Source organism: Amphibalanus amphitrite, unplaced genomic scaffold, assembly GCF_019059575.1.
Source record: "Amphibalanus amphitrite isolate SeventyFive unplaced genomic scaffold, NRLGWU_Aamphi_draft 000131F_arrow, whole genome shotgun sequence".
Taxonomy (NCBI): Eukaryota; Metazoa; Arthropoda; class Thecostraca; order Balanomorpha; family Balanidae; genus Amphibalanus; species Amphibalanus amphitrite.
The window spans coordinates 947,530-972,866 of NW_024881626.1; the positions used below are offsets into that span (position 1 = coordinate 947,530).

At 55.3% G+C, this 25,337-nt stretch overlaps 2 protein-coding genes across 6 annotated transcripts in view; one reads left to right on the plus strand and one right to left on the minus strand.

Moving 5' to 3' along the window:
• The window catches only part of LOC122381972 (tetratricopeptide repeat protein 28-like), a 75,197-nt gene that overhangs the window by 37,911 nt on the left and 11,949 nt on the right, over positions 1–25,337 (plus strand). For all 4 annotated transcript variants that reach the window (XM_043366777.1, XM_043366779.1, XM_043366776.1 and 1 more), the window contains 5 exons: positions 15,081–15,228; positions 17,991–18,217; positions 19,644–19,848; positions 21,748–22,890; positions 23,287–23,519. In XM_043366777.1, the coding sequence (XP_043222712.1) occupies positions 15,081–15,228; positions 17,991–18,217; positions 19,644–19,848; positions 21,748–22,890; positions 23,287–23,519 (1,956 nt within the window). The remainder of the gene's footprint in view (positions 1–15,080; positions 15,229–17,990; positions 18,218–19,643; positions 19,849–21,747; positions 22,891–23,286; positions 23,520–25,337) is intronic.
• Positions 2,532–9,254, minus strand: LOC122381973. 2 transcript variants are annotated; one of them, XR_006256617.1, is made up of 2 exons: positions 8,937–9,254; positions 2,532–4,381 (listed from the first exon to the last, which is right to left on the minus strand). XR_006256617.1 is itself a non-coding variant. In XM_043366780.1 (2 exons), the coding sequence occupies exons 1-2, from the start codon at positions 9,229–9,231 to the stop codon at positions 2,794–2,796; spliced, it is 1,125 nt and encodes a 374-aa protein (XP_043222715.1). In that variant the 5' UTR covers positions 9,232–9,249; the 3' UTR covers positions 2,532–2,793. The 2 variants fall into 2 exon arrangements, 1 of the variants encoding a protein (XP_043222715.1); XM_043366780.1 differs by having other exon boundaries at positions 2,532–3,623; positions 8,937–9,249.

The window sequence follows — 25,337 nt, forward strand, 5'->3', positions numbered from 1 at the left end:
GGTGGCCGCAGTGGCCGCGAACCTTCGTTGCGGCAGCCACAGAGGCTGCAGACGGCTAGTGCAGGGGCCGCAGGAGCCGCAGACGGTTGGCGCTGGTGCAGAGCCCACAGTGGCCGCGGAGGGCTGGCCGCGGACGTCACACAGGCCACTGGAATGTCGGCGGTGCCTCTGAGCGGCTGAAATTACCGCCGACACGGCCGCGCGGCTAATTATGGCGCGCCACTCCGCCGGCGGATGCCCTAATTGCACGCGCGGAGATGTAATTGCCAGTTGACCCCTGTCAGCCCGGGGTCGGTGGCGTTATTTAGCGCGCGGTCACGTCGAACCGCCCGCGGCAAAACCGTGGCAGCGTCGATGTCTTTACGACAAAGGAACTGCTGTGCTACTTATTCAAATTAATGGCCGTGTTTTTGCTTCAACCATCGCTTGAGATGGTCATGACTGAGTTGTTGGAAGAAGTTCATCGTTGACTTTTTGTAGTTCAATAAAACGGTTTGCTGGAACAGTTCAACTATGATTGATTGGTCTTTCGTGCTCTAGATGAAGAGGCAAATTCAAGAGCATAAACATCCAAAGACATGACTTTGGAGGCATTCATTTCTACGCATAGATCAATAGAATGTTGAGTTTTCTCTCTGAGAGACAGCTGACCCTCATGAAGGAGTCACATCAAAGTAAAAATGCCGAGGCGGCACAACCCGGACGCTGGAGGCTGCATTGTGACAGCACTAACACCACCATGGCTCGGGCGCGGCCGAGACTGCATCAGTGGCTACAACAGTATCCCGAGGCGGACTGAGCGCGCGGCGAGTACGAGGAGACTGCTATGCTGACCAAAAAACTGCCACTGAGAAACTGCAGCGGAAGGTATTACGCTAACACCAAATACTGCACCGGCGCGTCCGTAGCATTTTCACCTCCGTCCCTTCCCATTCAACCACCACCGCACCATGACGTCGCTGGCCAGCCTGGTGCTAACCGCCTGCTTCCATCGCCTGTAAAGCGCGTCCACTTGTCGCCAGCCGGCCAGTGACGTCAGCCACACAGATGACCTCAGCGTGCTGAGGTGACAAATGGCGGTGCTACCAAATCTCCGCGGACACCATCGTTCGTCCCACGGACGACCAGCTTTCCGTCTTTGGCCCTGTCAGGTTTTGGCCGCTCCCCATTCTTTGCGCGAACCCCTCGGTAATAGCACTTGTCCGCGCCTTTGTCCGAGAAGTTGGGGCTGGGTTTGTTCTCGGTCTGCCCTTCAGCAGCTGCCGCGACTGTTTTCCCATTACAGCCTTCAAGGCTGTTACTGACCTACTGCTGTATATATTACCTGGTTCTATCCATGCACTTCATAGAAGATCCCGCCATTTCTTTGTTTCCGTTCATAACGTGAGAACACTGACTGTGGTGCGGTTTAGAAGATGCCGATTGTTTCTCTCACAGTTAACCGGTTTTTGTCTATCATTTTAGGAAGATCTCTATGCCGTTCTCCCCACCACTGCGACTACCCCCGTTCACTACCTGCCATCCGTGCCGGTCGATGTCACCGAGTTCGTGCGGTCACCGCTGCTTTGCGGGCCGCGGCGGGCGCGGGAATGTGCCGCTGACGCCGTTGTCCGTCCCCCATCAGCATACAATGCCGGCCGAGTGCACTCTGGCCGGCGTCGGCCGTCGTCCCGCGCGCCGACGTCGGTGGCCGGACGGAGACAAATGACTGCAGCGCCGGTCGCCGCCGTCGACGTGCCATTGTGCGAGCCGGGCTGTCGGCTGCCCGGTGACCGGCCGGCGCCCGGACACGGCTGCGCGCAGCGGACGGCGCCAAGTGGGCCGCCTCTGCCGACTGCAGATGCACGACACGTGTGTATGTGTGTGTCAGTGTACCGCCGAGCGGGTATCGGCCTGCCTCACTGCCACCCGCTGGTGAGCGCGCGACAAGAACACGACTGCGAGGTGCTCACATGGCTGTTCAATATTCATCAGGCTGTTGGCACGGCTGAGGACGCCGTGTCGCTCGGGCGGAGGCTGCAGCGCGCCTCCCCTGCCCACATGCCGCGGTGCTGAGGCGGTCACCACACCGCGGACACTGCCGGCCGACAAATCACCCCGCGTGGGGTCCGCCGACAGTACACTCCGAGCGGCGTCACGCGGTCGCCGGCGCTGTGTCGCACGGTGTGACCCGCGCCTCACCCGGCCCGCCACACCGCGACCTTTCACCGGGCCACGGCGACAATTGGCGCCGCTCGTGACGGCTCGGTTTCCCAACGCTGACCCGACCGGGGTCACGGCGGGCGGGCCGGCTGTGAACGGCCGCCAGCTGCGCGGCGCCGGGCCGCACGCGCTCCGCGGGCGACGCTTCCCGGCCACACGCATCGTCTGCTGATGCATAGTCATGAGCGGCCGGTCGGCGCGACGCCCGGCCCCGAGCGGCCCGGGGCTGGACAGGGGGTGGAGCCGGCCCGGTCCCAGTGTGGGCCGGCCATTTCGGCCGCCCTCGTCGGAGCCGGGGTCCGCGGATGGTGTTGGCGTCACAGTCGGTAGAGGAGAAGTGAGAGAGTGTATTTCCGAAGAACATGGTTTTATGGTGGGTGTCGGGACGCAAGCACGTGACCGGACGGGCAGCCGGCCAGCGAGCCGGCGGTCCCGTGTCGCTATGCGCCCCAGACACCCAGACAGATACAAAAAAGGGGGGTCCGACATTTGGGGCCTCCATCGGGAGTGGGAGGCATGATTTCCTTCTCCACATATCTTTCCTCCCCCAACAAGCCGACAAAAGGAGGCGACCAATAAGCAATCACGATCCTAACTGCATATAGATCCACGTATGACACCGCGCATGGAACGCCAGGTACGACTGCTGCTGCTGCAGGTACGGCTGCTGCTGCTACTGGTGCAACTGCTGTTGTCGCTGCTGCTGCTGATGGTGCTGCTGCTGCTGCTGCTGCTGCTGTCCGAGTTTTTGGTCTCGTTCTTGTCGTCGTCGTCGTCATCGTCGCCGCGTTGTTGATTCGTTGTCGATTCGTGGAACCAGGCACCTCTGCGGGTTGGATGCTGACGTCCGACTTGATCGTGAGGGGCAGCGGTCGTGGGTGCCGTGACGATGAGGCCTCGATCGTCGTTGAGCAACGGCTGCCGCCGCACAGCATCGATACCAGAGGGCTTCAGCATACCGGAAGAAGATGAACCGGTTGCGGGGTGCTGGTCTCCTTGATGTTGATCGACAACGTTGGTGACGACGATGGTGTGCACATCCATGTGGATGGCGGATGGCACTGGTGACGACGTTGACGAGACGATTTGACAGAGCAGAGAAGCACGAAGCGCAGACGGGTAGCAGCGACGGCAGGCGGCCATGTGGGTCAGCCAGGCGTTGGCTTTGGACCTAGGCCACCTGCTGGTTGCAGTTGCAGCCGTTGCAGTCGGTGATGGCGTCCGCAGTTGCAGTGCGTGATTCGTGGACCAGATGCAGAGCGACTGAGACAGCCTGACGGGTCGGCGATGAGCATCCGATCCCATCATGACTATCATCAGCCAGCTTTTGCAGACCGTGATGCGTATCGGCGTTTCTCCGTAGTCGATGCTCGGGGAGTCAGATAGTGGCCACTCCCAGATGGGTAACAGAAACGCAAGGTCTGTAATAGAAAAAGAACCGAATTAAAATGTGCCGAAACAATGCCCCAATATATACATCATACAAAACAGTCATTCATATTTACAGCTGTACATTACAACATTTGTACAAAAGGCACGTAGCACTGGGCGACACAAGTGTCGTAATGCTTCCCCAGGCGTGCGTTGACGGAACCCATGGACTTTCAAAGGCCAAAACATTCGGGTCCGTAGGACATTCGAATTTGTTTCCGTGTCCAAGTATTCAAACATGCATCCACATACACACTTTATTATAATGTTGTGCTATCGCTGTGCCGGTCAGTGATACATTTTCCCTGGTGTGTGATAACAACTGTGTGATAAAAGGGCAGCATGAACTTTGTGAAGGCTGAACATTCATTGGAAGACATCATGGTATAAATGACACGGAAGACATGTTTTTGACACAGCGGATAGCAAAACATTGAATGATTGTTAAAAACGGGCAGTACCGCCGGTCAGTCGATCGAGAGATCGTTTACGTCGCAAAGTGAGTAGTAAGGAGAAAAAAAAATGGGGCTAATGAGCCAATGACTAGCAAAAGACCGGTTTTAATAGTACTGCCAAGTGACTTACTTTAACGAATAAATTGAAGAGGCCAATGTTTTTAGTGGGTTAAAGTGTTATTGGAATATCTAACTATTGTGTTAGAACTTACTTCGTTGTTTAATACAAAAAATATACGGTTGAAAAAAAAATGAAGTCCTTTTAAAGAGTGGCGTCTTCTGAACGAGTGCATCTGTGTATTACGTCATACCCGTGAAATCGTTTGGGAAGACATGCAAACAGCAATACTTCTAATGTAGTTATATCGCTGGTAAATAGTTGAATTGGCAACTTTCTGTGGACAATTTTTTATTGCCACTTATTACTTTCGCTGGTGTAAATTGTTCAGAATGGCCAAAAGTTATTGGTCAATGTTATAGAAGTCGTTTTTTTTTTTTACCAGATGACCAAAATTAAAGCTAATCAGTAGTTAGTTCGATAAAGTATACTGTTAATTAATCGGGAATATCGAGAAGCATGCATGTCCTTTGGGTATTATTTAACGCTGCACTCGTTCCGCCACAAAAAGCACGAACCTGAAAAAGAAACAGGGCTAATGTGTCAGTATCAAGCCATTTTTGACATTGCAACATATGTAAAGAAATGAAAAATGGCAACAGCAAGCGACAACATAGGTTTTGGCAATCATACAAATGAGAATCATTCACCTCTCATACTAGCATATATATCGTGGATGCTTTACTTACAATGAATTGAGCTCAATGAAATTGCAATTGCTCTCTTCCGTTTACATTGAGTAAACCATTTTGCTCAGCCTTTGGCTGGCGGTGTGCGCGAGGGACGTAATAATCAACCTTCGTTCGCATCACGTGAAATGGGATCTCTGTCACCATTTTTGGCCGTACGTCGGCTATTTACATGCGCGGGAGGGACCTCGTCAACCTCATTGTAACGCAGCATGTCTTCTGCAGGCAAATAATATATTTGAGCGCTAAATGGGCGCTATGTGAGCGCTATGTTCCTTCTTGACGGTCTGGGGGGCGTATGTTTTTGCGAGACCAGAGGTTATACCGCAGGTGATCAGCCTGACTAACCTCTCGGCCTGCTCGACAATTTCGCCAATCTTCCTCCAGCCGTGTAAGATCACTCTGGTCGATCCCATTCTCTTCAGAAGGAGTCACCAACGTCCCTGGCTTTGCCGGCAGTGTAACAGGTGAACGTGCACCGTTGTTGCTGCTCTGTGAGGCATTACCCACGGAACGAATGGCAGATTCGTTGCTGAGAGACTGTGAGTCGACGCAGGTGTCGATTTGATCGTCTTCTTGACGATTGATGTTAGGGTGCTCTTGTGTACTTGTGCACTGCCTTGGTGCACATTTCCAAAATCTGTGAGCACCTTGGTTCACATAAAAACGACAGAAGTCTACATACCTTTTGACATCGGAGTATATGTTCCTCCAGTAAAATTGAACTCGAATTTTGGAAAGAATGTTTCTAAATAACTTTTGTCCTGACGAAAAAGTGTCATGGACTTTCTCAAGCATCAGTTTTTTCATTGAATTTGGAACTACAAGTTGATTCATAAACTGACGAATCTTGGAATTTTGTTTGGCTACATGGTAAAGTAGGCCATCTGTACCTAAGAAAAAATTGGAAAGAGATTCATTCAGCTTCAGATCAGGGCCTTTAGCTTTCGGTTTCACGAGGCGATCAATGATTGGCATCAAATCTGGGTCTTTTCTCTGTTCAGCTTTGATTTTCTCTTTTGTCCATCCTGCGGTTTCTGCACAGACATGGCCAAGAAAGTCTGCTTTGTTTTGTGTATCTAATTCGGCACTAGACGAATGATCAGTTGTAACATTCAAAATACCTGGTAGATAAGTGACATCAAAATCATACTCTGATAGTTTCACTAACCATTTCTTTAAACGACCGCTAAGATGAGGACTTGAAAATACATTTTAATGGTGAATGATCTGTCATGACATGAGTGACATGACCTAAAAGATAAGATCGCAAATGATCAAAAGACCATGAAATTGCGAGGCATTTCTTTTCTGAAGTAGAATAATTTCTTTCAGCTTTGCTAAGCTGTCGACTAATAAAAGCGATTGGGTGAAATTCATCACCATATTTTTGTTCAAGTACGCCACTAATGGCGAAATCACTTGTATGTGTAAATAGGTAGAAGTCTTTTTCGAAATTTGGAAATTTTAATAAAGTGCATTTTCGTAGTGACCTTTTTATCGATGAGAATGCTCTTTCGCACTCTTTTGACCAAATAAAATCAACATTTTTCTTTGTCAAATGAATTAACGGAGCAGTAAGCTCAGCCAGTTTTGGAATGTGTCTGCGATAATAGTTCGCAAACCGAAGGAAAATACGAACATCTTTCGCTGTTTCTGGTACAGGAAAATCTTGTACCGCTTGTAATTTGGATGCATCTGGACGAATTCCATGTTTGTCAAGTATGAAACCCAGATACTTTACCTGAGATTTCATAAATTCACACTTTTCGGGGTTGATCACAAGATGAATTTCTTCTAAACGAGAACATATATTGTCGAGTTTTTCTAAATGCTCGTCGTATGTTTTGCTAGCGATAAGAATATTGTCAATATATAGAAATGGATCTATGCCTTGAAGACTACTGAGTGCAATTTGCAAACCTCTGTTGAGAACGGAGGAACTTGAACGAAGGCCCATTGGTTTATCGTTCATATGATATTTGTCGTCATCATTTGTAAAATCAGTAGAATGACTTGAAGCTTCATTCAAAGAAATTTTGTAGAATGAACTAAGCAAATCCAAGGTAGAGAAAACTTCACAGTCAGAAAGTTGATCTTTGACCTGTGATGTAAATGAACGAGAAAACTTGTCATCCTTGATTTTGGAGTTGAGAAGTCGCAAATCTGAAACGAGGCGATATTGACCATTTGATTTCTTGATAAGAATGATTGGAGAGTTATATGGTGAAACTAATTGTTTGATAACTCTGGCTGTTACCATGCGTTTTATATCTTCCTTAGTTATCTCCCGATTAGCAAATGGGGGACTTGTTCGTTGATCAGCCGGAGTGTGGTCTGTGAATCCATTGTGATTTTTGTAGACATCTGTCTGTTGTATGTCAGAAATATCGTTTCCAAAGACATGTCGATGTTTGTCTAAGAGTTCACGGAGTTTAAAACGAAAGTGTATTGGGATGTGTTTCAAATCAATGTCACTGACAGACCTGTGCCCTGACGTCCTCGGGATAGAGGTCGTCGGGTTGTTTATCTCTGTTCTGCGTCCGGTGTCTGACGCAGCCAAGTCCGGCCCAGCGACCGTTTTTTGTTCTGGCGAGACGCTGGCGGAATTGGGAACAGACGGCGCTGTTTGACAGTTGGCACTGACTGACCCATGGTACTGAGCAAGGTCAGCGTTCTGTCTGGTGGGATGGGGTCGGTCTGTGACCTGACTGATGGGGTACTTTTTGGTCGGATGGGCTTGTGCGATTCTCTGATTTCTTCTCAAAATGATTGGGTTACTTGAAGCATTAATCACGCGTACAAGCGTGCCTGAATTTTCCAAGAAATTGATAGAACGGGCCACCTGAATGTCTCGAATACTTTGATCACAATGCGTTTGAATTAGGTATGGAAAATCATTTGGTTGTAGAAAATGTGGTAATTTTACGCGTACAAATTTTTCGCTGTAACCAGAAATTTCTACTGTTTGTTTCACGAATAATGGATATGACTTTTCGTCATCAATAGTCAATGCATGTTTTTCTGCAGTTGTGAACATGTCTACCGTTTTATCAGGATAAACGATTTGATCTACAGATTTTTCATTGTCCTTTGTTGATAAAAGAAAACGTACTCTTTTACGTCTTTTGGGACTCAGACGTTTTGAGCGTCTTTCGACTACATTGGAAGAAAGAATTGGTTTTAGAAAGTGCACCGTACGACTCGATGGATTGTAAATCAATTTGTGAGCAATGATAAAATCGATTCCGAGAATGATATCGCATTTGAATGGCAAACTTTTTGCTGAAATGAAAAATTTGTGTTGAACCGTTTGACCAAGAATGCTAATGTTCAGATTGATTTCACCTACAACGTCAATAGGATTTCCAGTAACATCAAGAATAGAGACACTGGGAGGTTCGTAAGCTACTTTTAAACCAGATTTTTGCAGACATTTTTCTGAAACTAAAGAGACACTACTTCCACTATCATAAAGAGCTGAACAAGTTTGACCCGAAATTTTGACGTCACGTAAAACCGGGGGATGTGCTGAACGGTCCCTGTCATCTGAAGCGACGCTCACGCACTCATCCCCTAGTGCAGTGAGCGGAACCCGTTTGGGCTCAGAGAACGACAGTTTCGACGCGGTGAAAAGTTTCGGTGAGAGCTAGAAAATTCATGGTGATAAGAATTTGAAAAATAATGACTAGTTTCTTGACAGCAATGATGCGAAGAGTGAAGTGATTTCGAGCGAACAGGTGGATAACGGTATTTTTGCTGACGAGATTGACGATCACGTCCTCGGCTCTGAGATTGTGATGGATTTTGATTTTGTTGAGCAACAAGCTCTTCCGCTACAGCTAATTCTAAATGAGCAATTCGCCTTAAAATATCGTTCATCTGGGTATTGTACTCAACACTAAAATTCCTGGTAGCATCTTCCATGGTTAGCCTACTAAATAATGGAAAAATAACATAGATAAATGAGTGAAACTAAATATAAATCTCAAATTTCAAACATTACAAATAGCAAATGAAATTGATTTAAAGAGAACTCACCTGAAGCCAAAAGTCCTCCACCGACAACCAACCACCACCGCTGGCACCAATTGTGGGCCGGCCATTTCGGCCGCCCTCGTCGGAGCCGGGGTCCGCGGATGGTGTTGGCGTCACAGTCGGTAGAGGAGAAGTGAGAGAGTGTATTTCCGAAGAACATGGTTTTATGGTGGGTGTCGGGACGCAAGCACGTGACCGGACGGGCAGCCGGCCAGCGAGCCGGCGGTCCCGTGTCGCTATGCGCCCCAGACACCCAGACAGATACAAAAAAGGGGGGTCCGACATTTGGGGCCTCCATCGGGAGTGGGAGGCATGATTTCCTTCTCCACACCAGTCCGGACGGGTAGGGATGGACGCAGGTCGGGAGGGCAGACCGGCGCGGCGGCCGGGGCGGCGCGGGCGACTCCGAAGCCGCCCTGGATGGGTCTGTTTGGACGTATTGATGTCTTCGGAGGCCGGGCCGGACCGAGTTTGGAAGCCGGGCGGTGGCGGAGGGCGGTGTGAGGCGGTGAAGGGCGGTACCAGAGTGGCTCAGACGGCTATCTGATAGCTGAGGTGGCTTTCTCCACACCATCTGTTTGCGCTTCCCGAGTGAAAGAGAAGACAGCAGCACGCCTGAGTGGAGGCGTCACCGTATCCCCAGCAGCGGGCGAGTAACAGCCCTCCACCCTCGGCAGACGAAAGCAGTCACACGCGGGCACTCACGCAGCTCAACATGTTGGCTGGTCTATCGAACACTGTTTGTAAATTCTTCGCTACAGATTGGGCTGAAACGAGTCCAATGATTATCTGTTGTAAGCTCGTACAATGCTAATTGTTCTACGGGTTTTCAGAACGGACATGTAGGCGGCTTTATCCGGGTTTGCCTCCTTTGATCTTCTGTGTTCGTCGGCTCATTCCGATCCATTTGACCCAGCCGAACCCATTATTTCCCATTATTTCCGTCCCACGCCGCTGAAGCCATTTCCATCTTTACTGGCTCCCACGGCACCCAGCCGGTTGAATCTTCTCCACTCGACCACCCTCTTTCGTGTACCGCGGCCTCGTCCGCTGTGCTAACTGCTGTCCTGTCCAGTGTCCTGTGTCCACTGCTCCGTACATACAGCTGCGCCCGCCGTCCTGTCTAACGCACCGTACTGTCCTGTCCAGTGTCCGCCATACTGTCCTGTCCTGTGTCCGCCGTACTGTCCTGTCCTGTGTCCGCCATACTGTCCTGTCCAGTGTCCGCCATACTGTCCTGTCCTGTGTCCGCCATACTGTCCTGTCCTGTGTCCGCCATACTGTCCTGTCCTCCGTACTGCTTTATCCCCCGCACCTGCTGTCCACCGCACCGTCCTCTCCGCTGCGCCGTCCTGCCGTGACAGACCGGTCATTAGTGCCCCGCCGATTAATCAGCCGCCGCGGTCGGCCGCGGACGGACGGCCCCCACTCTGACGCTCGGCACACCGCCGCCGCCGCCGGCTGTTTTTCAAACGGGCGACACGGCGGCCGCCGGACGGCGCTGCCAGGCTCAGAGTGAACTGATAATGAGCGGTGTCGCGTCCGAGGACAAACAGAGACGGACTGGGGAGCGCGGCGTCGGCCCGACCCCTGACCGCCGCCGGCCGGCCGGCCGACCTCTGGGCACCGCAGCGACCACCCGGACGGACCGACGGACGGACGGACGGACGGACGGCTCCCACGATCGGCCGGCGCGACCGCAGCACGACAGCCGCCCTCGTCCGGTGTCACCGGTACCGGCAGAGGAAACGGTGACAGACGGATGGACGGACGGACGGACAAAGAACTAAAGGCGGTCACATCCAAACTGTGCCGCAGCAGCCGAGCGTGTTGGGCTGTGATGACACCGCTCAATGTGGCACATATTGCACGTTACGATTATGTTGGGCGCAACTAAACACACTAATAAAACAGGGTCCGATGGCATGACACACGCAAAAGTGCGGCTGGTATGGTAATTTTGCAGGCGGCGCATTCTAAGCAGCTGAATTGGTTTTTGAACAACTCAGCCAAAAGTTTTTAGGCGAAGACATTTCTGCCTGTCTGAATTGTCGAGGTACTCTTGCTATTTATTATTCTACTTGTTATTTTATCGTTAGCAGTTCACAGAGCTGCGGTAAAATTTTGAAATGTCATGGTAAGGTCAAATGCAAATTTTGAGCATCCGTTCTGCTCTGTCATTCGACTAATAACTTTTGTTTTCGGTTTCAAATGAAACCCGCAATTTACTGATGCCTCGTTTCCTGTGGGAAACGAAACCTACACTTCTGACTGGGCATCGCAGTCTTTGATCCCGGGTAATTCTATGTAATTAAAGCGCAGATTTGTCTGTAATTGTAGCGGCAAATGACAGTGTTTGACAAAGTTCCTTTGGTCATCCGTCCGAGCTCCTCTCATTTACCGGCGGGATTCCTGGTCCAATGGCCGGGATCCGGTATGAGAAGAGCGTGGGGCCGGCCAGGAGGCGCCTGTCCGCCGACCTTTGGCCGACAGCGTGATTCGGCCGTCGATACGGCCCGGCCGTCCGGGCGCCGCTCAGCTGCGGACGCCGGCCCGACAGGCTCTCATGCTCGAGCGGCATTCTTTGGCGGCGCCGAGCAGGGCCCATTGATCCCCTTTTCCAGTTGGACGGAGAGGCCGGTGCGCCTGGCCGAGCGGCTGGATCGTCACACGGCTGTCTGGCCGCGGTGGCCGGCCGGCCGGAGCTGCTGGTCTCCGGCCCCGGCTCCGGGTCCCGGGCGTCTGCGCGCGGCCGGCGCACGCAGCCCCGTCGGTGACGTCAGCCGCGCCGGCTGGTGTTTTGTTGCGGCGCCCGTTTCCCCGACGTGCGGCGCGCTGGCAGCTTAATCACCGGCTAGAAGCTGAATAACTGCCAGAGCCGGCGGCCTGCCCGCGCTCACAGCGCTTGTTAGAGAACCCACGGGCGAAAGCGGAGAATAACAAGACAGATGCGTTTGTTAGCCGCCTCTTTTTCTCTGTCTCTGGCCGTGTCTCCCGACATCATGAGGACTGACTTCTCTCCCCAGGCGTCGGCTCCCGCTCATTCGGATGCCGACTCTCTCCTACATTTTTCACGCTGAGCTGGGCGTGATCGTCCCACATGTCATCCCTGCATAGCGCCGGGGCTTAGTACTGCTGGAGCATTGGCTACATTTGTACACAATATGATAGACACTCATGTCAGCAAAATAACCAACGAAAAAGAATCACCGCTACTGGTTTTGATTCTACTCGTTTGGCGCTGGCAAATGGTATAGCTGTGGGCGGTTCAGTGTTCTGGACTTCCCTTGGGGCTGGTGGCGGCCGTGGGTAGCGTAGCCCCTTAGCGCTGCCGGCCCCTATGGCCGCTCCTCCTCGGCTCGAAGGTCTCCGCGCCCCGCTCCGGCGCTCCGACGGGAACGGTGTCACTGACCGAGGCCGGCGGCCGTGATGACGACTGTGACCGGCCGAGACACTCACTCTGTGGTTAGCGGTCGGCGGCGCCGGCGCCGGCCCGGCTAATGATGCGCCGCGCCCGGCTGGGCGGCACAGCGCCGCCGAACGCTCTTTGTCGGCCGAGCGGCGCGGCTCAGGGGAGGGCCGTGGGCGGCGCGCGGCGGCCGGCGTCGGCGCGTGCACCGGCCGCCGGCACTGCCCGCCGCCCGCTGATTATAGGCCTCTCCCTCTCTCTCTGGGAGGGAGGCGGCGGCGGACGCCGGACGGGGAGGCTGCAGCGCCCGCGCCCGCCGGCCGCCCTCCGCCCGCCGCCCGATGGAGCCCGGCTCTCTCCGTCGACCAGTCCCGGCAGCGTCCGCTCCCAGCCTCCGACAGCGCGGCTACCGCATCGCTGCCGCCGCCTCTGGCCGGCATCCCAGGAATGTGTCGGCCAGATGGAACCGGACCCTCTTGAGCCAGAGTGGGGCGGACAGCTGTGATCGTCAGTTTCAAATCTGACACCTCGTCACTGTCCGACCCGACGGGAGGCCGTCCCTGCCGCTGGCCTGCTCTCTGGAGGGACTGTGCCAGGTCCCGTCCCTGGCGACCGGAGACGGTTCAGTGAGCGAGTCGTGCTGCTGGCCGGACTGTAGCAGCCGATTGGAGGTCCAAACAGGTTCGGCAGCGGCTCGGCCGGCCCGGATCGGCCGTGGGTCGTCGGCGGCGGTGGTGCGGTGCTGGTCGGCACGGCCATCTCTCGCGGGACGCTCTGGGAGGCGGGCGGCACGCTCCCGACAGCGGCCGGCGGTGTCAGCTCCGTTCTGGGCCACCGGCGCGGCCGCTGCCCGGCCGGGAATGCGGGACAGGGAAGTCTCGTCGGTGAAGCCGCCGGACAAGGTCGTCAGCGCCAGGAATGTCGCTGGTTTCAGTCGGAGCCCGCGGGCCGCTCGTGCTCTCGTGCTGTAACCGGCGCGCCAGAGTGAGCCCGATGGAATGTGAGCTGCTTATGATCAGACCAATGCATATATTCGAGAGGAGGCGGGGAGCGGTGCGGATGCATCTTTTTGCTGACGGGACGCGTCTAGCCAACTGACAGCCGACGGTGTTACGGCGGCCGCGTGCATGGCCGATGTGGCTCCAGGGCCGCTTTCCAGTAGAAAGCGAGGCTCGTCTCAGTCAGGCCGTCGGCCAGACTGGCAGCGGAGACGGAGGCGCAGCGCTGACACCTGCCGGCCGGACAGAGCGGGGAGCAGGGCAGAGTGGCGGAGCACAGCACGACTCACCGTGCACCCACCGGCCGGCCGCGGTGGGCCCAGCTCTAATGGCGCATTCCTGGCCTACAGCGCTCCTCTCCATACAGAAGCAATCGACCCTGAAATTATTAAACATCCAGACAGGCAAATGGCCGCCCGCTCGGCCAGGCCGGCAATTTAAACCTGAGCTTGGCGCCCCTGCCCCGGCCGGGCTGCTCTGCTCTCGACAATGAGCCTGCAGAGCGGTGAGGGAGGACGAGCGCAGGCTGCACGGGCCGCCCGGACTGCGACTGGCCGCCGGCGCTCCGATGAGCCCTGCACCGCCAGCTTCCTGCCCAACACGAGTAGGGAAAGTTACACCCCAACGGTCATTCAGCATTCTCCAATCAACTCATAGTTTTACGGAATCATTATTGACTACCGGTGCACGCACGCAAGGCAGTTACCTGTACGAATTGCCGAATTACGGTGAGGGGCGGCGCCGGTCGGTGGCACCGATGCGCCGCGGTCCGTGCCGCCGTTTGTGTGTCAGTCTGCCGGCGGCACCATTGGGTTATCTGCCGCGATGGGACCGGCTTTCTCGGCGGCGCCGGGCGGCGGCCGGCGATCCATCAAAGGTGCAGCTTCCGTGACCGGACGCCGGACAGCGACTGCGGGACGGACGCGATTGTCACGCCAACGGCCGCCGGAAAACGGACAGTCCTCGGCCGGAGCCGGGTCCGAACGGGGCCGGGCAGGGTGGACCGGCCGTGCGGGGCCGACGAGCGAGCCCAGCAGGGGCTCCTGGGCTGCCGTCATCGTCCTGGGCGGGGTGAACTCAGCCAACGGGATGTTCGAGCACCATCTAAAAATTAGTGGCTCGTGGCGACACTGCTGTCGTGGCGTGCGGTGGCGGTTTTTGCTTTGAAGTCCGCTCTGGACACGGACGCTGTTTGCATATCAGTGAGCGGGCAACAAAAAGTGTTCAGCATTCGTAGCGGCTTACGCTCCTTTCTACTGGGCGCTCGTTTGTCATACTAGGCTGTCGCCTGTCGCCGGATGGCTTTCCACCTGTCCCAAAAAGGTTGTCATCGGTCATTTATCATACTTTTTCGAATATGCTGATCACATGGTGGTGGCTCGCAAAGGGGTGCTGCTACCGACTTGCGCAATCATTACCATGGAGGCATTCATCATCGCGGTGTCATTGAGGCTCTTACGCTCTCTGGCATGGAAAAGAACGTACCATGCGTTTACCATGCTCAGACTGAACAATGGTTGGAGAAGATGACGGGGTGCACGCAGCCAAGTTGTCTCCGATCGCCGTTGGACAATTTCACCGTTAGAGAAAATTGTGCAAACCGAACCAAGGTGTCCCGCCAGCTAGTCCCGACAAGGCCCGCATGTATCTATACCCTTCTGTACCCTTTGAAGATGTTCTGCATTGCCCTGAGTCGATAGCTGACATGTCCCACTGACCCGAACCTCCCCTGTTTTTCAGGCGTACTACCGACAAGGCGTGGCGCTCCAGTGCATGGGTCGCCATGGCGAGGCGCTGGCGGCCTTCAGCCAGGGCCTGGCGCAGGACCCCAAGTCGATGCAGCTGCTCTCCGGCCTGGTGGAGGCCGCCATGAAATCGCCACTTAGAGGTGAGTCCGACAGCGGGTGAGGACAGATCGCGAAACCTGAATAGAGGCTCGAATGTGTCTGTGAGTCGCGAGCCTTAATCTTTAAAGTCTTGCATTTGTAACAGAACCACAGTCCATGCTACCTAAACGTTATTTCGGACTCCTTGGCTGCCTCGCCCGTGGCCAGCCGAAAGTCTTTTCGGTACAGTAAAGGACAAGTGAGGGGTCGCTCGGTGGACACTCACTGTGGGTCGCTCACCTCACTGTACCTTACAACAGTGTAAGGCACGGCAGAGGGGATAGTATCGTCGCTAAGCTCACTTCAAACCAATCTCCGGTCGGCATCGCCAAGGCGGAGCCGCTGGCCGTCCGGAGCCCTGTTTGTCGATGGGCGCCGGCACCGCCACAGGCCCCGTAGCTGTTTTCGGGCGGCTCCATCACAGGGACGTCGGTGTCGGCCGGCTCAATCACAGGGCGCCGCCGGCCGGCCGACTCAAGCCAGACGCCGCCGTGAGCCGACCTGCTCCGTGGCAGACGCCGCTGCGAGCCGTTCGCCAGTCGGTCCGGCCCCGCTCGGCTCAGCGCGGCCAGCCGGCCGGTCGGGCAGCGTCGGCTGGTGCTCGTGACACGGTAGCGTGCCGTGCGCGGTCCTTTGGCAGGCCGCCGAGGACGGACCGGGCCGAGCCGCCGCCCAAAGCTGCATGGACAGGCCGCCATGCCGCTCACGACCGCCTGGTAGCGGTTAGGCTGTCACATCAAGGAAGTTGTTGATCGCGAAAGGTATTTGGGAAATTTAATCCCTGGAAGTCCCAAAACATGTAAATTTTAAATCGCGTGTTTTTGTTGAAGTAAGCTGAGTGGACTCGCTTCAGCCGGAGCTGCTAAAATTACCCTCGGAATCGGGAAGTGTCCTGTTCGGCCGGCCCACTGAGCCGTCCTTTGAGGAGCGGCCCGTCGCTGATCGCCTGCCCGGAGCCGTTCAGTGGCGTTCCGTGACTGTCGGACCGTGGGCGCCGCGTGCTCCGCCGACATGGCCGGTCCCGGGTGCTGTCACTGGCGCCGTGGGCAGGACACGTCGGCTCGGCGGCCGTCCTCGCCGCCGCTGCGGCACCCCCGAGCGCCGTCGCGGCACTGACGGCCCATCCGCGGCGGCCATTTACATATGAACGCGCCTGCCTGCAGCGGCGCGACCGGCGGCCGACGGCCATTATCGCCGTGCTGACACAACACCCATCAAAAGAGCATTACCCGTTTTTCTCGAGCGGGTAATTGCATTGTATGCGATGACAATGCTCGGGCGCCGGCGGCCGGGAGACTGGGAAGGCCGCGCGGGAGATGACGGGCGTGGCGATGTCCGGGAGTGCGTGTGAAGGGGACGCCACGGGAGTCCACCTGGGCTGGGACGCTCGCGGACGCATGCTCAAATGTTTGTATTCAACTATAGTTTTGCGATATAACATATCACTAGCTACGATCACGATAAATAGATGATCGGTTGCTGCGTTGAGGACAGAGGGGATGTATACTCGACTGAAGTTCCTGTAACGTCATTGTTGTGCAAGTGTGCCCGGTTTGAACGAGGGGTGGGTTCGAGGACGGGATATGACGCCATAGTGGTTCGCATCAGATCAGATAATCGTTGAAGGCCCGTCTCCATGGTGCACAATTCTGCAGGGGTACGACGAAGCAGGTGATCTGGTGACCTTCACACACCACTTACACTGCAATGGATTCATACACCCAGACACAAGGAGGAACGACGTCAAAGCGTTTTTTTTCTCGTATTTGCTCTGTTACTGGCAATATCGAAGAAGAATGAAGTGGGACCCGACCGTCATTACATTGCCATCAGTCAGTAAAACTAGTAGAAATGCAGACTGTTCTCACTTTGTCACTCCTACCTCATACGTGAGTGATCACGATGTCCGCCAAAATACGATTATGCCAAGCGTTCTGTCTTTTTTATTTTACAAAGAACGAATATCCTCGGCGGCCGTCGTGCCAGCCTTGTCGTCCTACCCCTGAGTCGGCACTCCGGGTGACTCTCCCTTTCTCCAGACATGCCGACGCTGCCACTTACTGCGGACCACCTTGTTCTCGTTGGCTGCGCTTGTCAACCGTCATTTTACAGGCCAAAAGGCCGCCCATTACGTGAAAGTGCCCGTAGCCGCCTTATCTCCTTGTGAGAAACCGACAAGCTTGGCCTCTGATGGGATTTTAATGACCCATTTTCGAAATTTACACCTCGTCCTTGCTAGTGGGCCTGCTTCCAGGTCGATTGGCGCACATGGCTTGAATCGATCACGGTAAATCACACATCAGTTGTGTAAATCATGGCGCGGCTGGGACGCCCGATGGAGGGCGATCACTTAAAATTACATCGGTCACAGCACAGTGCCGTATAGGGAAATTCATCGAGGCAGCTGCGGACGCCGGCTGGCCTTGCCTCTAAAAGCTGTTCATCCAGAAGTATCTGACACATGTGACGGGCTAATTAATGCCTTGACCCTGTCGAACGGAAGATAAAGTGATTGACCTGACATTCCTTTCAAGCTCTAACTTTCGTAAAAGCTATGTATCAGGAACGTTAAACCTGCCAATATCGCACCATTGCGTTTCACCTACAGTCATGCATCAATCGTGTTTCTTGATCATTTCTTTCGGAAAACATTCATTTGTATTTCTACATATATGGCCTCGCTTTAACTGCTTTTCTCATGGCTGCAGTTGTGAGCGTACGACTACCAGCCGAGCCTGACCCTGTCCTCCTCTGTGACCAACAGCGACCCTGGAGCCGACCTACCGGCAGCTGCAGGCAATGCGGCTCGACATGTCGCCGTTCGTCATCATCTCCGTCATCGGCCAGGAGCTGCTGGCCGCCGGCAAGTACAGCGCCGCCGTGGTGGTGCTCGAGTCGGCGCTCAAGATCGGCACCTGCAGTCTGAAGCTGCGGGGGAGCGTCTTCTCGGCTCTGTCGTCCGCCTACTGGGCGATGAACTCGCTGGACAAGGTAGGTCGTAGGTGCCGGCGCACACACACCCGTCCAAATGTCACCGCTCGTCAGCGCCCGGCCTGATTCGGTGCCTGCTGATCAGCTTCAGGAATCAGGGGCCATCGCACTATCGGGACAGGATCGTCAGGGAAGGACGGAAGGCTAACACTAGGCTAGTCGATTTTGTCGGCTTAAAAGTGCCACCCGGTGGTATTTTCCACTCCACCCAGTTTCCGATTCATGCATATTCCTAAAGCACTGAGCAATGAGCATGCAGCGACCCGCTGCCGCTGCCAGGTGCCGCGCGATCAGCTGATTCCGAAACTGCCTTGCCGCAAAGGTCATTTCGGACAATTAAGACGTGAAACGCTGTGCCAATCGGTGAAAGTGCTGAGCGATGTTTGCGGTTTGGATGGCTTTTGTCTGACTAGAAATCGTAACCACTAAATGGTGTTTAATGGAAGCCAATGATGCATCCAATCGAACATAATAATACAGAAACAATCAGCCGTGTCTTTTACCCAAAAATTACTCTTTTGCTGACTGCACACTATATGGAAGCGTCTCTTTGTGCATCGGGACTTCTCATTAGTTATCCAAATGCTACTTCTTTATTAGCAAACCCTGACCTTCAATATTAGCATATATATCTAACCCCAAAGTGCAGGTCCCGATAGCATGATAACGTTACAGCAAAACTCTTTTACCGCCGCTTTTTGCTGAAGCGGTCATCTGACGCCGATCGAAGCGCACTGAGGTCTTTGGCGCACTCACAGCTTCAGGTGGCGTGAGGTCCATCAATGCTGCTCAGAGTGGCTGCGATAGGCGCCGGATAGTAGTGTCGGGCTAATAGCTTTGTTTTATCAGTTTTTTATTTTTGTTACCCAATCGTGTTCAATCATTTCCCTTCATATACCCAGAATCGTTGTTTATGAATGTCAGATACAGGTTCGAGTATCTATTGAACGAATGCATCATATGCTAAACGACCGATAAATGTACCTATCATTTTGAGAGCTTCAAAATATGTCGCTTCTATACATACGTATAAATAGGCATAAGCGTATCATAAATTATGAAGATGTAGATTGTAGGTATTGTTATAGCCTAAGGATTTTGAATGCAGCAATGTATGGTAGGTTTTATTCGAGGAGGTAGTCGTGTGCACACTTCTGTGAACTCACTTTTTGAAATTTCATTCTTGTTCTATTGAATTTCATACACCGCCAGTAAAACTCCGACAAACAAGACCAAATAGAGTCAGTTACTAATTTCCCTTCACTTTCACTTGGAATTGCTATAACTCGTGATCGTCCCAGTCCTGTTAAGGGAGTACTAAATAGTGCCCTATTTGCCTCAACTGCTTGTATTAGGGAGGGGTCACGCATCTAAAGCGACCAGTACCAACCAAGCTAACCCCGGCTCTGCCCGATCTGTGCCGCAGGCTATCAGCTACATGCAGCAGGACCTGAGCGTGGCCAAGTCGCTGGGCGACATTGCCGGAGAGTGTCGGGCGCACGGCAACCTCGGCTCGGCCTACTTCAGCAAAGGCAACTTCAAGGAGGCCCTAACGTCGCACCGCTACCAGCTGGTGCTGGCCATGAAGTGCAAGGACACGCAGGCGGCGGCGGCGGCGCTCACCAGTCTCGGTACGTACCGCCGCTACCGGCGCCCGCGCCATTAGAGACCCGCTGGCCGAGGCCAGAGTCCGCAGTTGGAAGCCCGGGGTTCAGAGTCTGAATCCCGGCTTACGGCGCATTTGTGCATTCTTCTTTGTGGTGTTTTTCGTCGCGACCGCTCGTCTCCGCCTCCTGTCACGGGAGGTGGTGTCCCGTCCGCGGTGTCCCGTTTCGCCGGCCCGCCTACCGTCTCTTGTTTGCATCCCACTCCCGTGCCTCTCTCCGGCGCTCAGCTCCTCTCCTTCTCCTCTGCAGAGGCCGAGTGCGCGGGACACGCCCTCCCGCCGAGCGGGCGGGCCGCGCCGTCCCGCCGGAAATTAGCCGGTGGCGCGGAAACGGTCCAGTTTTTGGTGGCGGCCGCCGGCGCCGGGCCGTCGCCGCCCGTGTGCGCCGCTGTGCGGCCCCGATGGCTGATAGGCAGCCCCTAATGCCCTGCCGGCATAAATTAGCGGCGAGGATAGGCAAAAACGGGCCGCTTTGCCGCGCTGAGTTTGGAGCGGTGGCGGCGACTGCCGGCAAGACTGACCTGGCCGTGGTCAGTTCGACCAGCAACCCCAGGCTGCTCCTCACGGCCAATCTGACCCTCCAACGGCTCTCCAGGTCCTTCCGATCGATCCACGGTAACATCCTAGGTCCTACCCACTCCAAGCAACTGTGAGAACGCATGCCTAAAAGATATGCTCTTAAGAAGCAACAGTTCGTAATTATGAATGTTTGCGAGTTGTTCAAGTGGTCCGACACTAAGCACTCATCAAACGATACAAATTCTCTGAGCCGGGATATGAACATAGTGGCTCACTCGTGGCTCGCAGCCAACTCGCGGCTGGGCTTCCTCGGCTTTTCTCCGCGGTGCCGGCCGACCAGATGGCGTCGGCCGGCCAGCGGCGTTTTTGTTTTAGTTTTTGGTCTCGTCTGGGCTGCTGGGTTTCTTCCGTGGTCCGTTAGACCGGATTAATTGAGGGCTGCTTCTGGTGCGCCGAGCCGCGCCGGAGTCGAGATGCGCCGGGTCATTACCTCCGGTAAAGCTCTCCATTATCTTTTCAATCGAGTGATTCCTAATTTGAAATTAGCTTCTTTTGTCGGATAAAGTTCCCCGCGGTGACAGGAATGTGGCTGTTTGCCGATTTATGCAGCAGCGCGCCGCTGTGAATCCGGCTGGCTGGTGGCCGGGCCGTCCAAATACGGAACGGTCGATGGAGCGCCATTGTCCGCTCCAATCGCGACATATATCGAACGGTGGCGGAAACACGGCAATGTAATTCAAATGCCATGTCGTCTGGACTGCCAATGAACAATGGGAATTCGTACCGGAAAATATTATTGAAAGGATTCGCCCATTTCCTGTGAAACCAGTCTTGAAGCCCATTTTGCTTTAATCTATGCATATTCATTGTTTTCGGTTACACACGAATGAATTTAGTTCGTGTTCAAAAGGGAAACCAGGTCAATTCTAAGTATTGTCGTTGTGCTGAATTTTCAACTTCCACTTATCATAATCGTCCTTCATTATGCCAGTAAACATGACATAATTGTCCATGGTAATTTCTGGCTGTTGGACGAGTCCTATTTTGAGCCATTGATTATTCAGCTTGCGTGCGAAGCTGTGGCGCACACGGTCAGGGAGGCTGGTCGGGGCTGATGTCGGTGCCGATAGGAGCGGCGCCGGCTCCGTGTCCGCCCCCGGCCTGGCCCGGCCCGGTCCTCCGCGCCGCGCCTCCGCCGGCGGCCGCCGCTCGCCTGACCTCACCGCTATCGCCGCGGGTGTCCCACCGGACAGCCGCACACCGACTCGAGTGTTGCGTGATCGACTCCGCACCTCCGTCTCTGACCCCGCAGCCCGGTGACCGGCCGCTCCCTCCCCGTCCGCAGGCCACGTGTACACCGCCATCAGCGACTACCCGAACGCGCTGGCCTCGCACAAACAGTGCGTCCAGCTGGTGCGACAGCTGGGTGACCAGCTGCAGGAGGCACGTGAGATTGGCAACGTGGGCGCCGTCTACCTGGCCATGGGCGACTTCGACAACGCCGTGGACTGTCACATGGAGCACCTGCGCATCTCCAAACAGCTGGGCAACAAGGTGGAGGAGGCGCGCGCATTCAGCAACCTGGGCAGCTCGCACCACTACCGGCGCAGCTTCGACCAGGCCATCACCTTCCACCAGCAGGTGTTGCGTATCGCCCAGCAGCTGCGCGACCGCACCATCGAGGCGCGCGCCTACGCCGGCCTCGGGCACGCGGCGCGCTGCCTGGCCGACTACTCGCAGGCCAAGAAGTGGCACGAGAAGCAGCTGGACATGGCGCTCAGCACCAAGGACCGCACGGCCGAGGGCCGCGCCTGCTCCAACCTGGGCATCGTGTACCAGCTGCTGGGCGACCATGACGCCGCGCTGAAGCTGCACCAGGCACACCTGAACATCGCGCGCCTGCTGCAGGACCGGGCCGGTATGGGCCGCGCCTACGGCAACATCGGTAACGCCTACAGCTCCATGGGCTACTACGAGCAGGCCATCAAGTACCACAAGCAGGAGCTGACCATCAGCAAGGAGGTGAACGACCGCAGCAGTGAGGCGTCCACCCACGGCAATCTGGCGGTGGCCTACCAGGCGCTGGGCATGCACGAGATGGCACTGCTCCACTACCTGAGCCACCTGAACATCGCCAGGGAGCTCAAGGACACGGCCGGGGAGGCGTGCGCGCTCTGCAACCTGGGCAACTGCCACAGCTCGCGCGGCGAGTTCGCGCTGGCCGTGCCCTATTACGAGCAGTACCTGATGCTCTCCCAGGAGCTGCAGGACGTCGAGGGCGAGGCGAAGGCGTGCCACTTCCTCGGCTACGCCCACTACTGCCTGGCCAACTACAGCGAGGCGGTGCGCTACTACGACCAGGACCTGGCACTCGCCAAGGACCTGCAGGACAAGATGAGCATGGGACGCGCCTACTGCAACCTGGGCCTGGCGCACGCCGCGCTCGGAAACTACGAGAAGGCCCTCGAGTGCCAAAAGTTCTTCCACGGTAAGTGACCTGAGATAATTTTCAGGAGCTTCGACGTTTGAACGACGAACTAAGCAACAATCGTGCATGTTCTAGCTGCTATTGCTCCTGGCTTCAAAAGCCCCTGGCATGTTTGCATTCGCTGAACCGCATACTTTATAAGCCATTTACATTTGTAGATGATTTATTGAGGAGAGGTACATGGAAACTGCTTGGTGAGTTTATTCGAACTAGAAATAAAGATATTATAAGCGTTGCGCTTGTGCCGGTATGGTTTATGTCTTTTCTCGGTTCACAGTAATCTCGTTAGCATTCTGCACCGTCTGCAGCATCCTGACCGAGCCGACGGTCACCCTGCAGCTCGCTGTCGGTCTATCATTCCCGCAGTACGTGACGGTAACTGTCCTCCTTCGCCAGCGATCGCGCACATGATGAAGCACACGCAGGGCACGTTCCGCGCTCTGGGCAACATGGGCGACGCGCTGATGAAGATGGCCCAGTTTGACGAGGCGGTGCCCTACTACCACAAGCAGCTGGCGGCGGCCAAGCAGAGCCGCGACCGGCCCCTGGAGGCGTGCGCGTACGGCGCGCTCGGCATGGCGCACCGCGTGCTCCGCCAGTTCGACAAGGCGCTCGGCTTCCACACTCAGGTGGGTGACGCGCGCGTCGTGTGCCGTGTGCGGGGTGGGGGCGGGGGAGGGGGCAGCGCGTCTGGCAGCGCGGCGGGGAGGAAACTGGTGCCGGACGCCGGACGGGTTTGTGGCGCCTCGGCCCGGCTACCGCCGATCTGTCGATGCTCGGCTAATCCCTCGTAGTATCACCTGTCAGCCAATTATGTCACCTGGGTATAGGCTGATTGCATCTCTGTAAATGCCGTGCATTGTTCTTGCAGAGGGCCTTGACTGGCGATTGCGTAACGCCGGAGGCCCGGCTCGCCGCCAAATGTGATCAGTGTTCACGCACTGCGCGCAGCAATCGGCCCATCCGGTCGGCTGCACAGCTCGCTCGGGGGATAATCTGCTACCAGATAATGACCGCTGGTGATGGTCGTCATTTTTGCTGCCTCCGCTCAACGGTGATTATCGAAATTGCGGGCGGGCGTGACCTTGAATGCTTCATTTGCTTCGCCTGTGCGTTGCCGCATCATTTTTGTTGCCGAGGTTAGGTTATGCTGCCGTTGGGGCTGCTGCTCCCAGCGGCGGCTGCAGCTCGTAGCTCTCGCCTGGGAGGGCTCACGCGCCGCCAACATCTGTGAACCTACGCCTCCGTCGGTCGTTTTCACCCCGCTGAACGAGCGTCTGAACTTGGGCGCTATTTGAGCGCCGCTAATCGGCCTGTTGATCTTGCGTGCGTGTGTTTTCCGACGGTGTTTGTCGACGCTTACGAGCGCCGAACGGTCGGCTAATTAGTATTCGGGGCGCCGCGGGGCGGGCTGCAGCTCCACGGCGGCTGCGGCCGGCCCGGGCCGAGCTGCGGTGGCTCACCGCGGCGTGGTGGGACGGCTTATGAGCGCCCGAGCTGCGTGCCAGGCGGGCCCGCCGCGGTGGAGGGCAGAGGGACGCTGTGCTCTCACGTGTCACCGGATCCAGGGCCCAGTGCCAGTCTACGGCCGGCGTGCAGACTCCTGCAGCCGGGGACGGAGCCGCCGGAACTGCCGACGCACGCTGATGAATGGTTGCCGGCCGGTGGGCACTGAATGGCAGCGTACGCGCCCCGAGCGCCGTCTCCCCTCCGCGGCCGCCGGACGCGCCGAGACGGGCCGCCCTCCGCCAGCGCCGGCTAATGGCATTAACAGCACCGGCCGGTCGGCATAATGGCAGATAATGAAACGTATCAGGCCCGTTACAGCGCGGCCGGCAGCCGCCGCCGGCGCCCGACGCCAGCTTCATTAAAGGGACCCTCCCACCTTCAAAAAAGTTAATGAATTGGCACGAAAGTGATGTCGCTCGGTTCAGAAAGAGCGAAAACGAATATGTACCAAATTTCATCGAAAAATATTCACCGGTTTTCAAGATATTAGACTTTTACTTTTGTTTACTTTTTGGGATATCCGCTGTTCCTAGCGACTTTATTTGAAAGTGCGGCATTTGTTGCGCGCAAAGCAGCATATACCACCGCGTGCTACCAAACGTTTTAGTAAAAGATTTAAAAATCGTTAGATCTCCGCTGACGTCACAAATTCTAAGGGGGCATACCAATGCACTAGCCCCTTAGAATCCGAAAACTGCAAGTTTGAAATTCCATATCTCCGAATTAAGGCATTTGTCGATGTTGTGAGTGCCCAAACCGGTATTTGCAGGCCATGGCCACCAATTTGGCTATCTCAACTCAAAACTAATGTTAAGGTGGGAGGGTCCCTTTAAACAAAGTTGTGCAATCCGCCACCGGGAGGCTGCTCCGCCGCGGCTGACCATGCACAGCAGGGCCGGCATTGGAGCTCAGATGCTTGCGAAACGCGCCAGTTAACC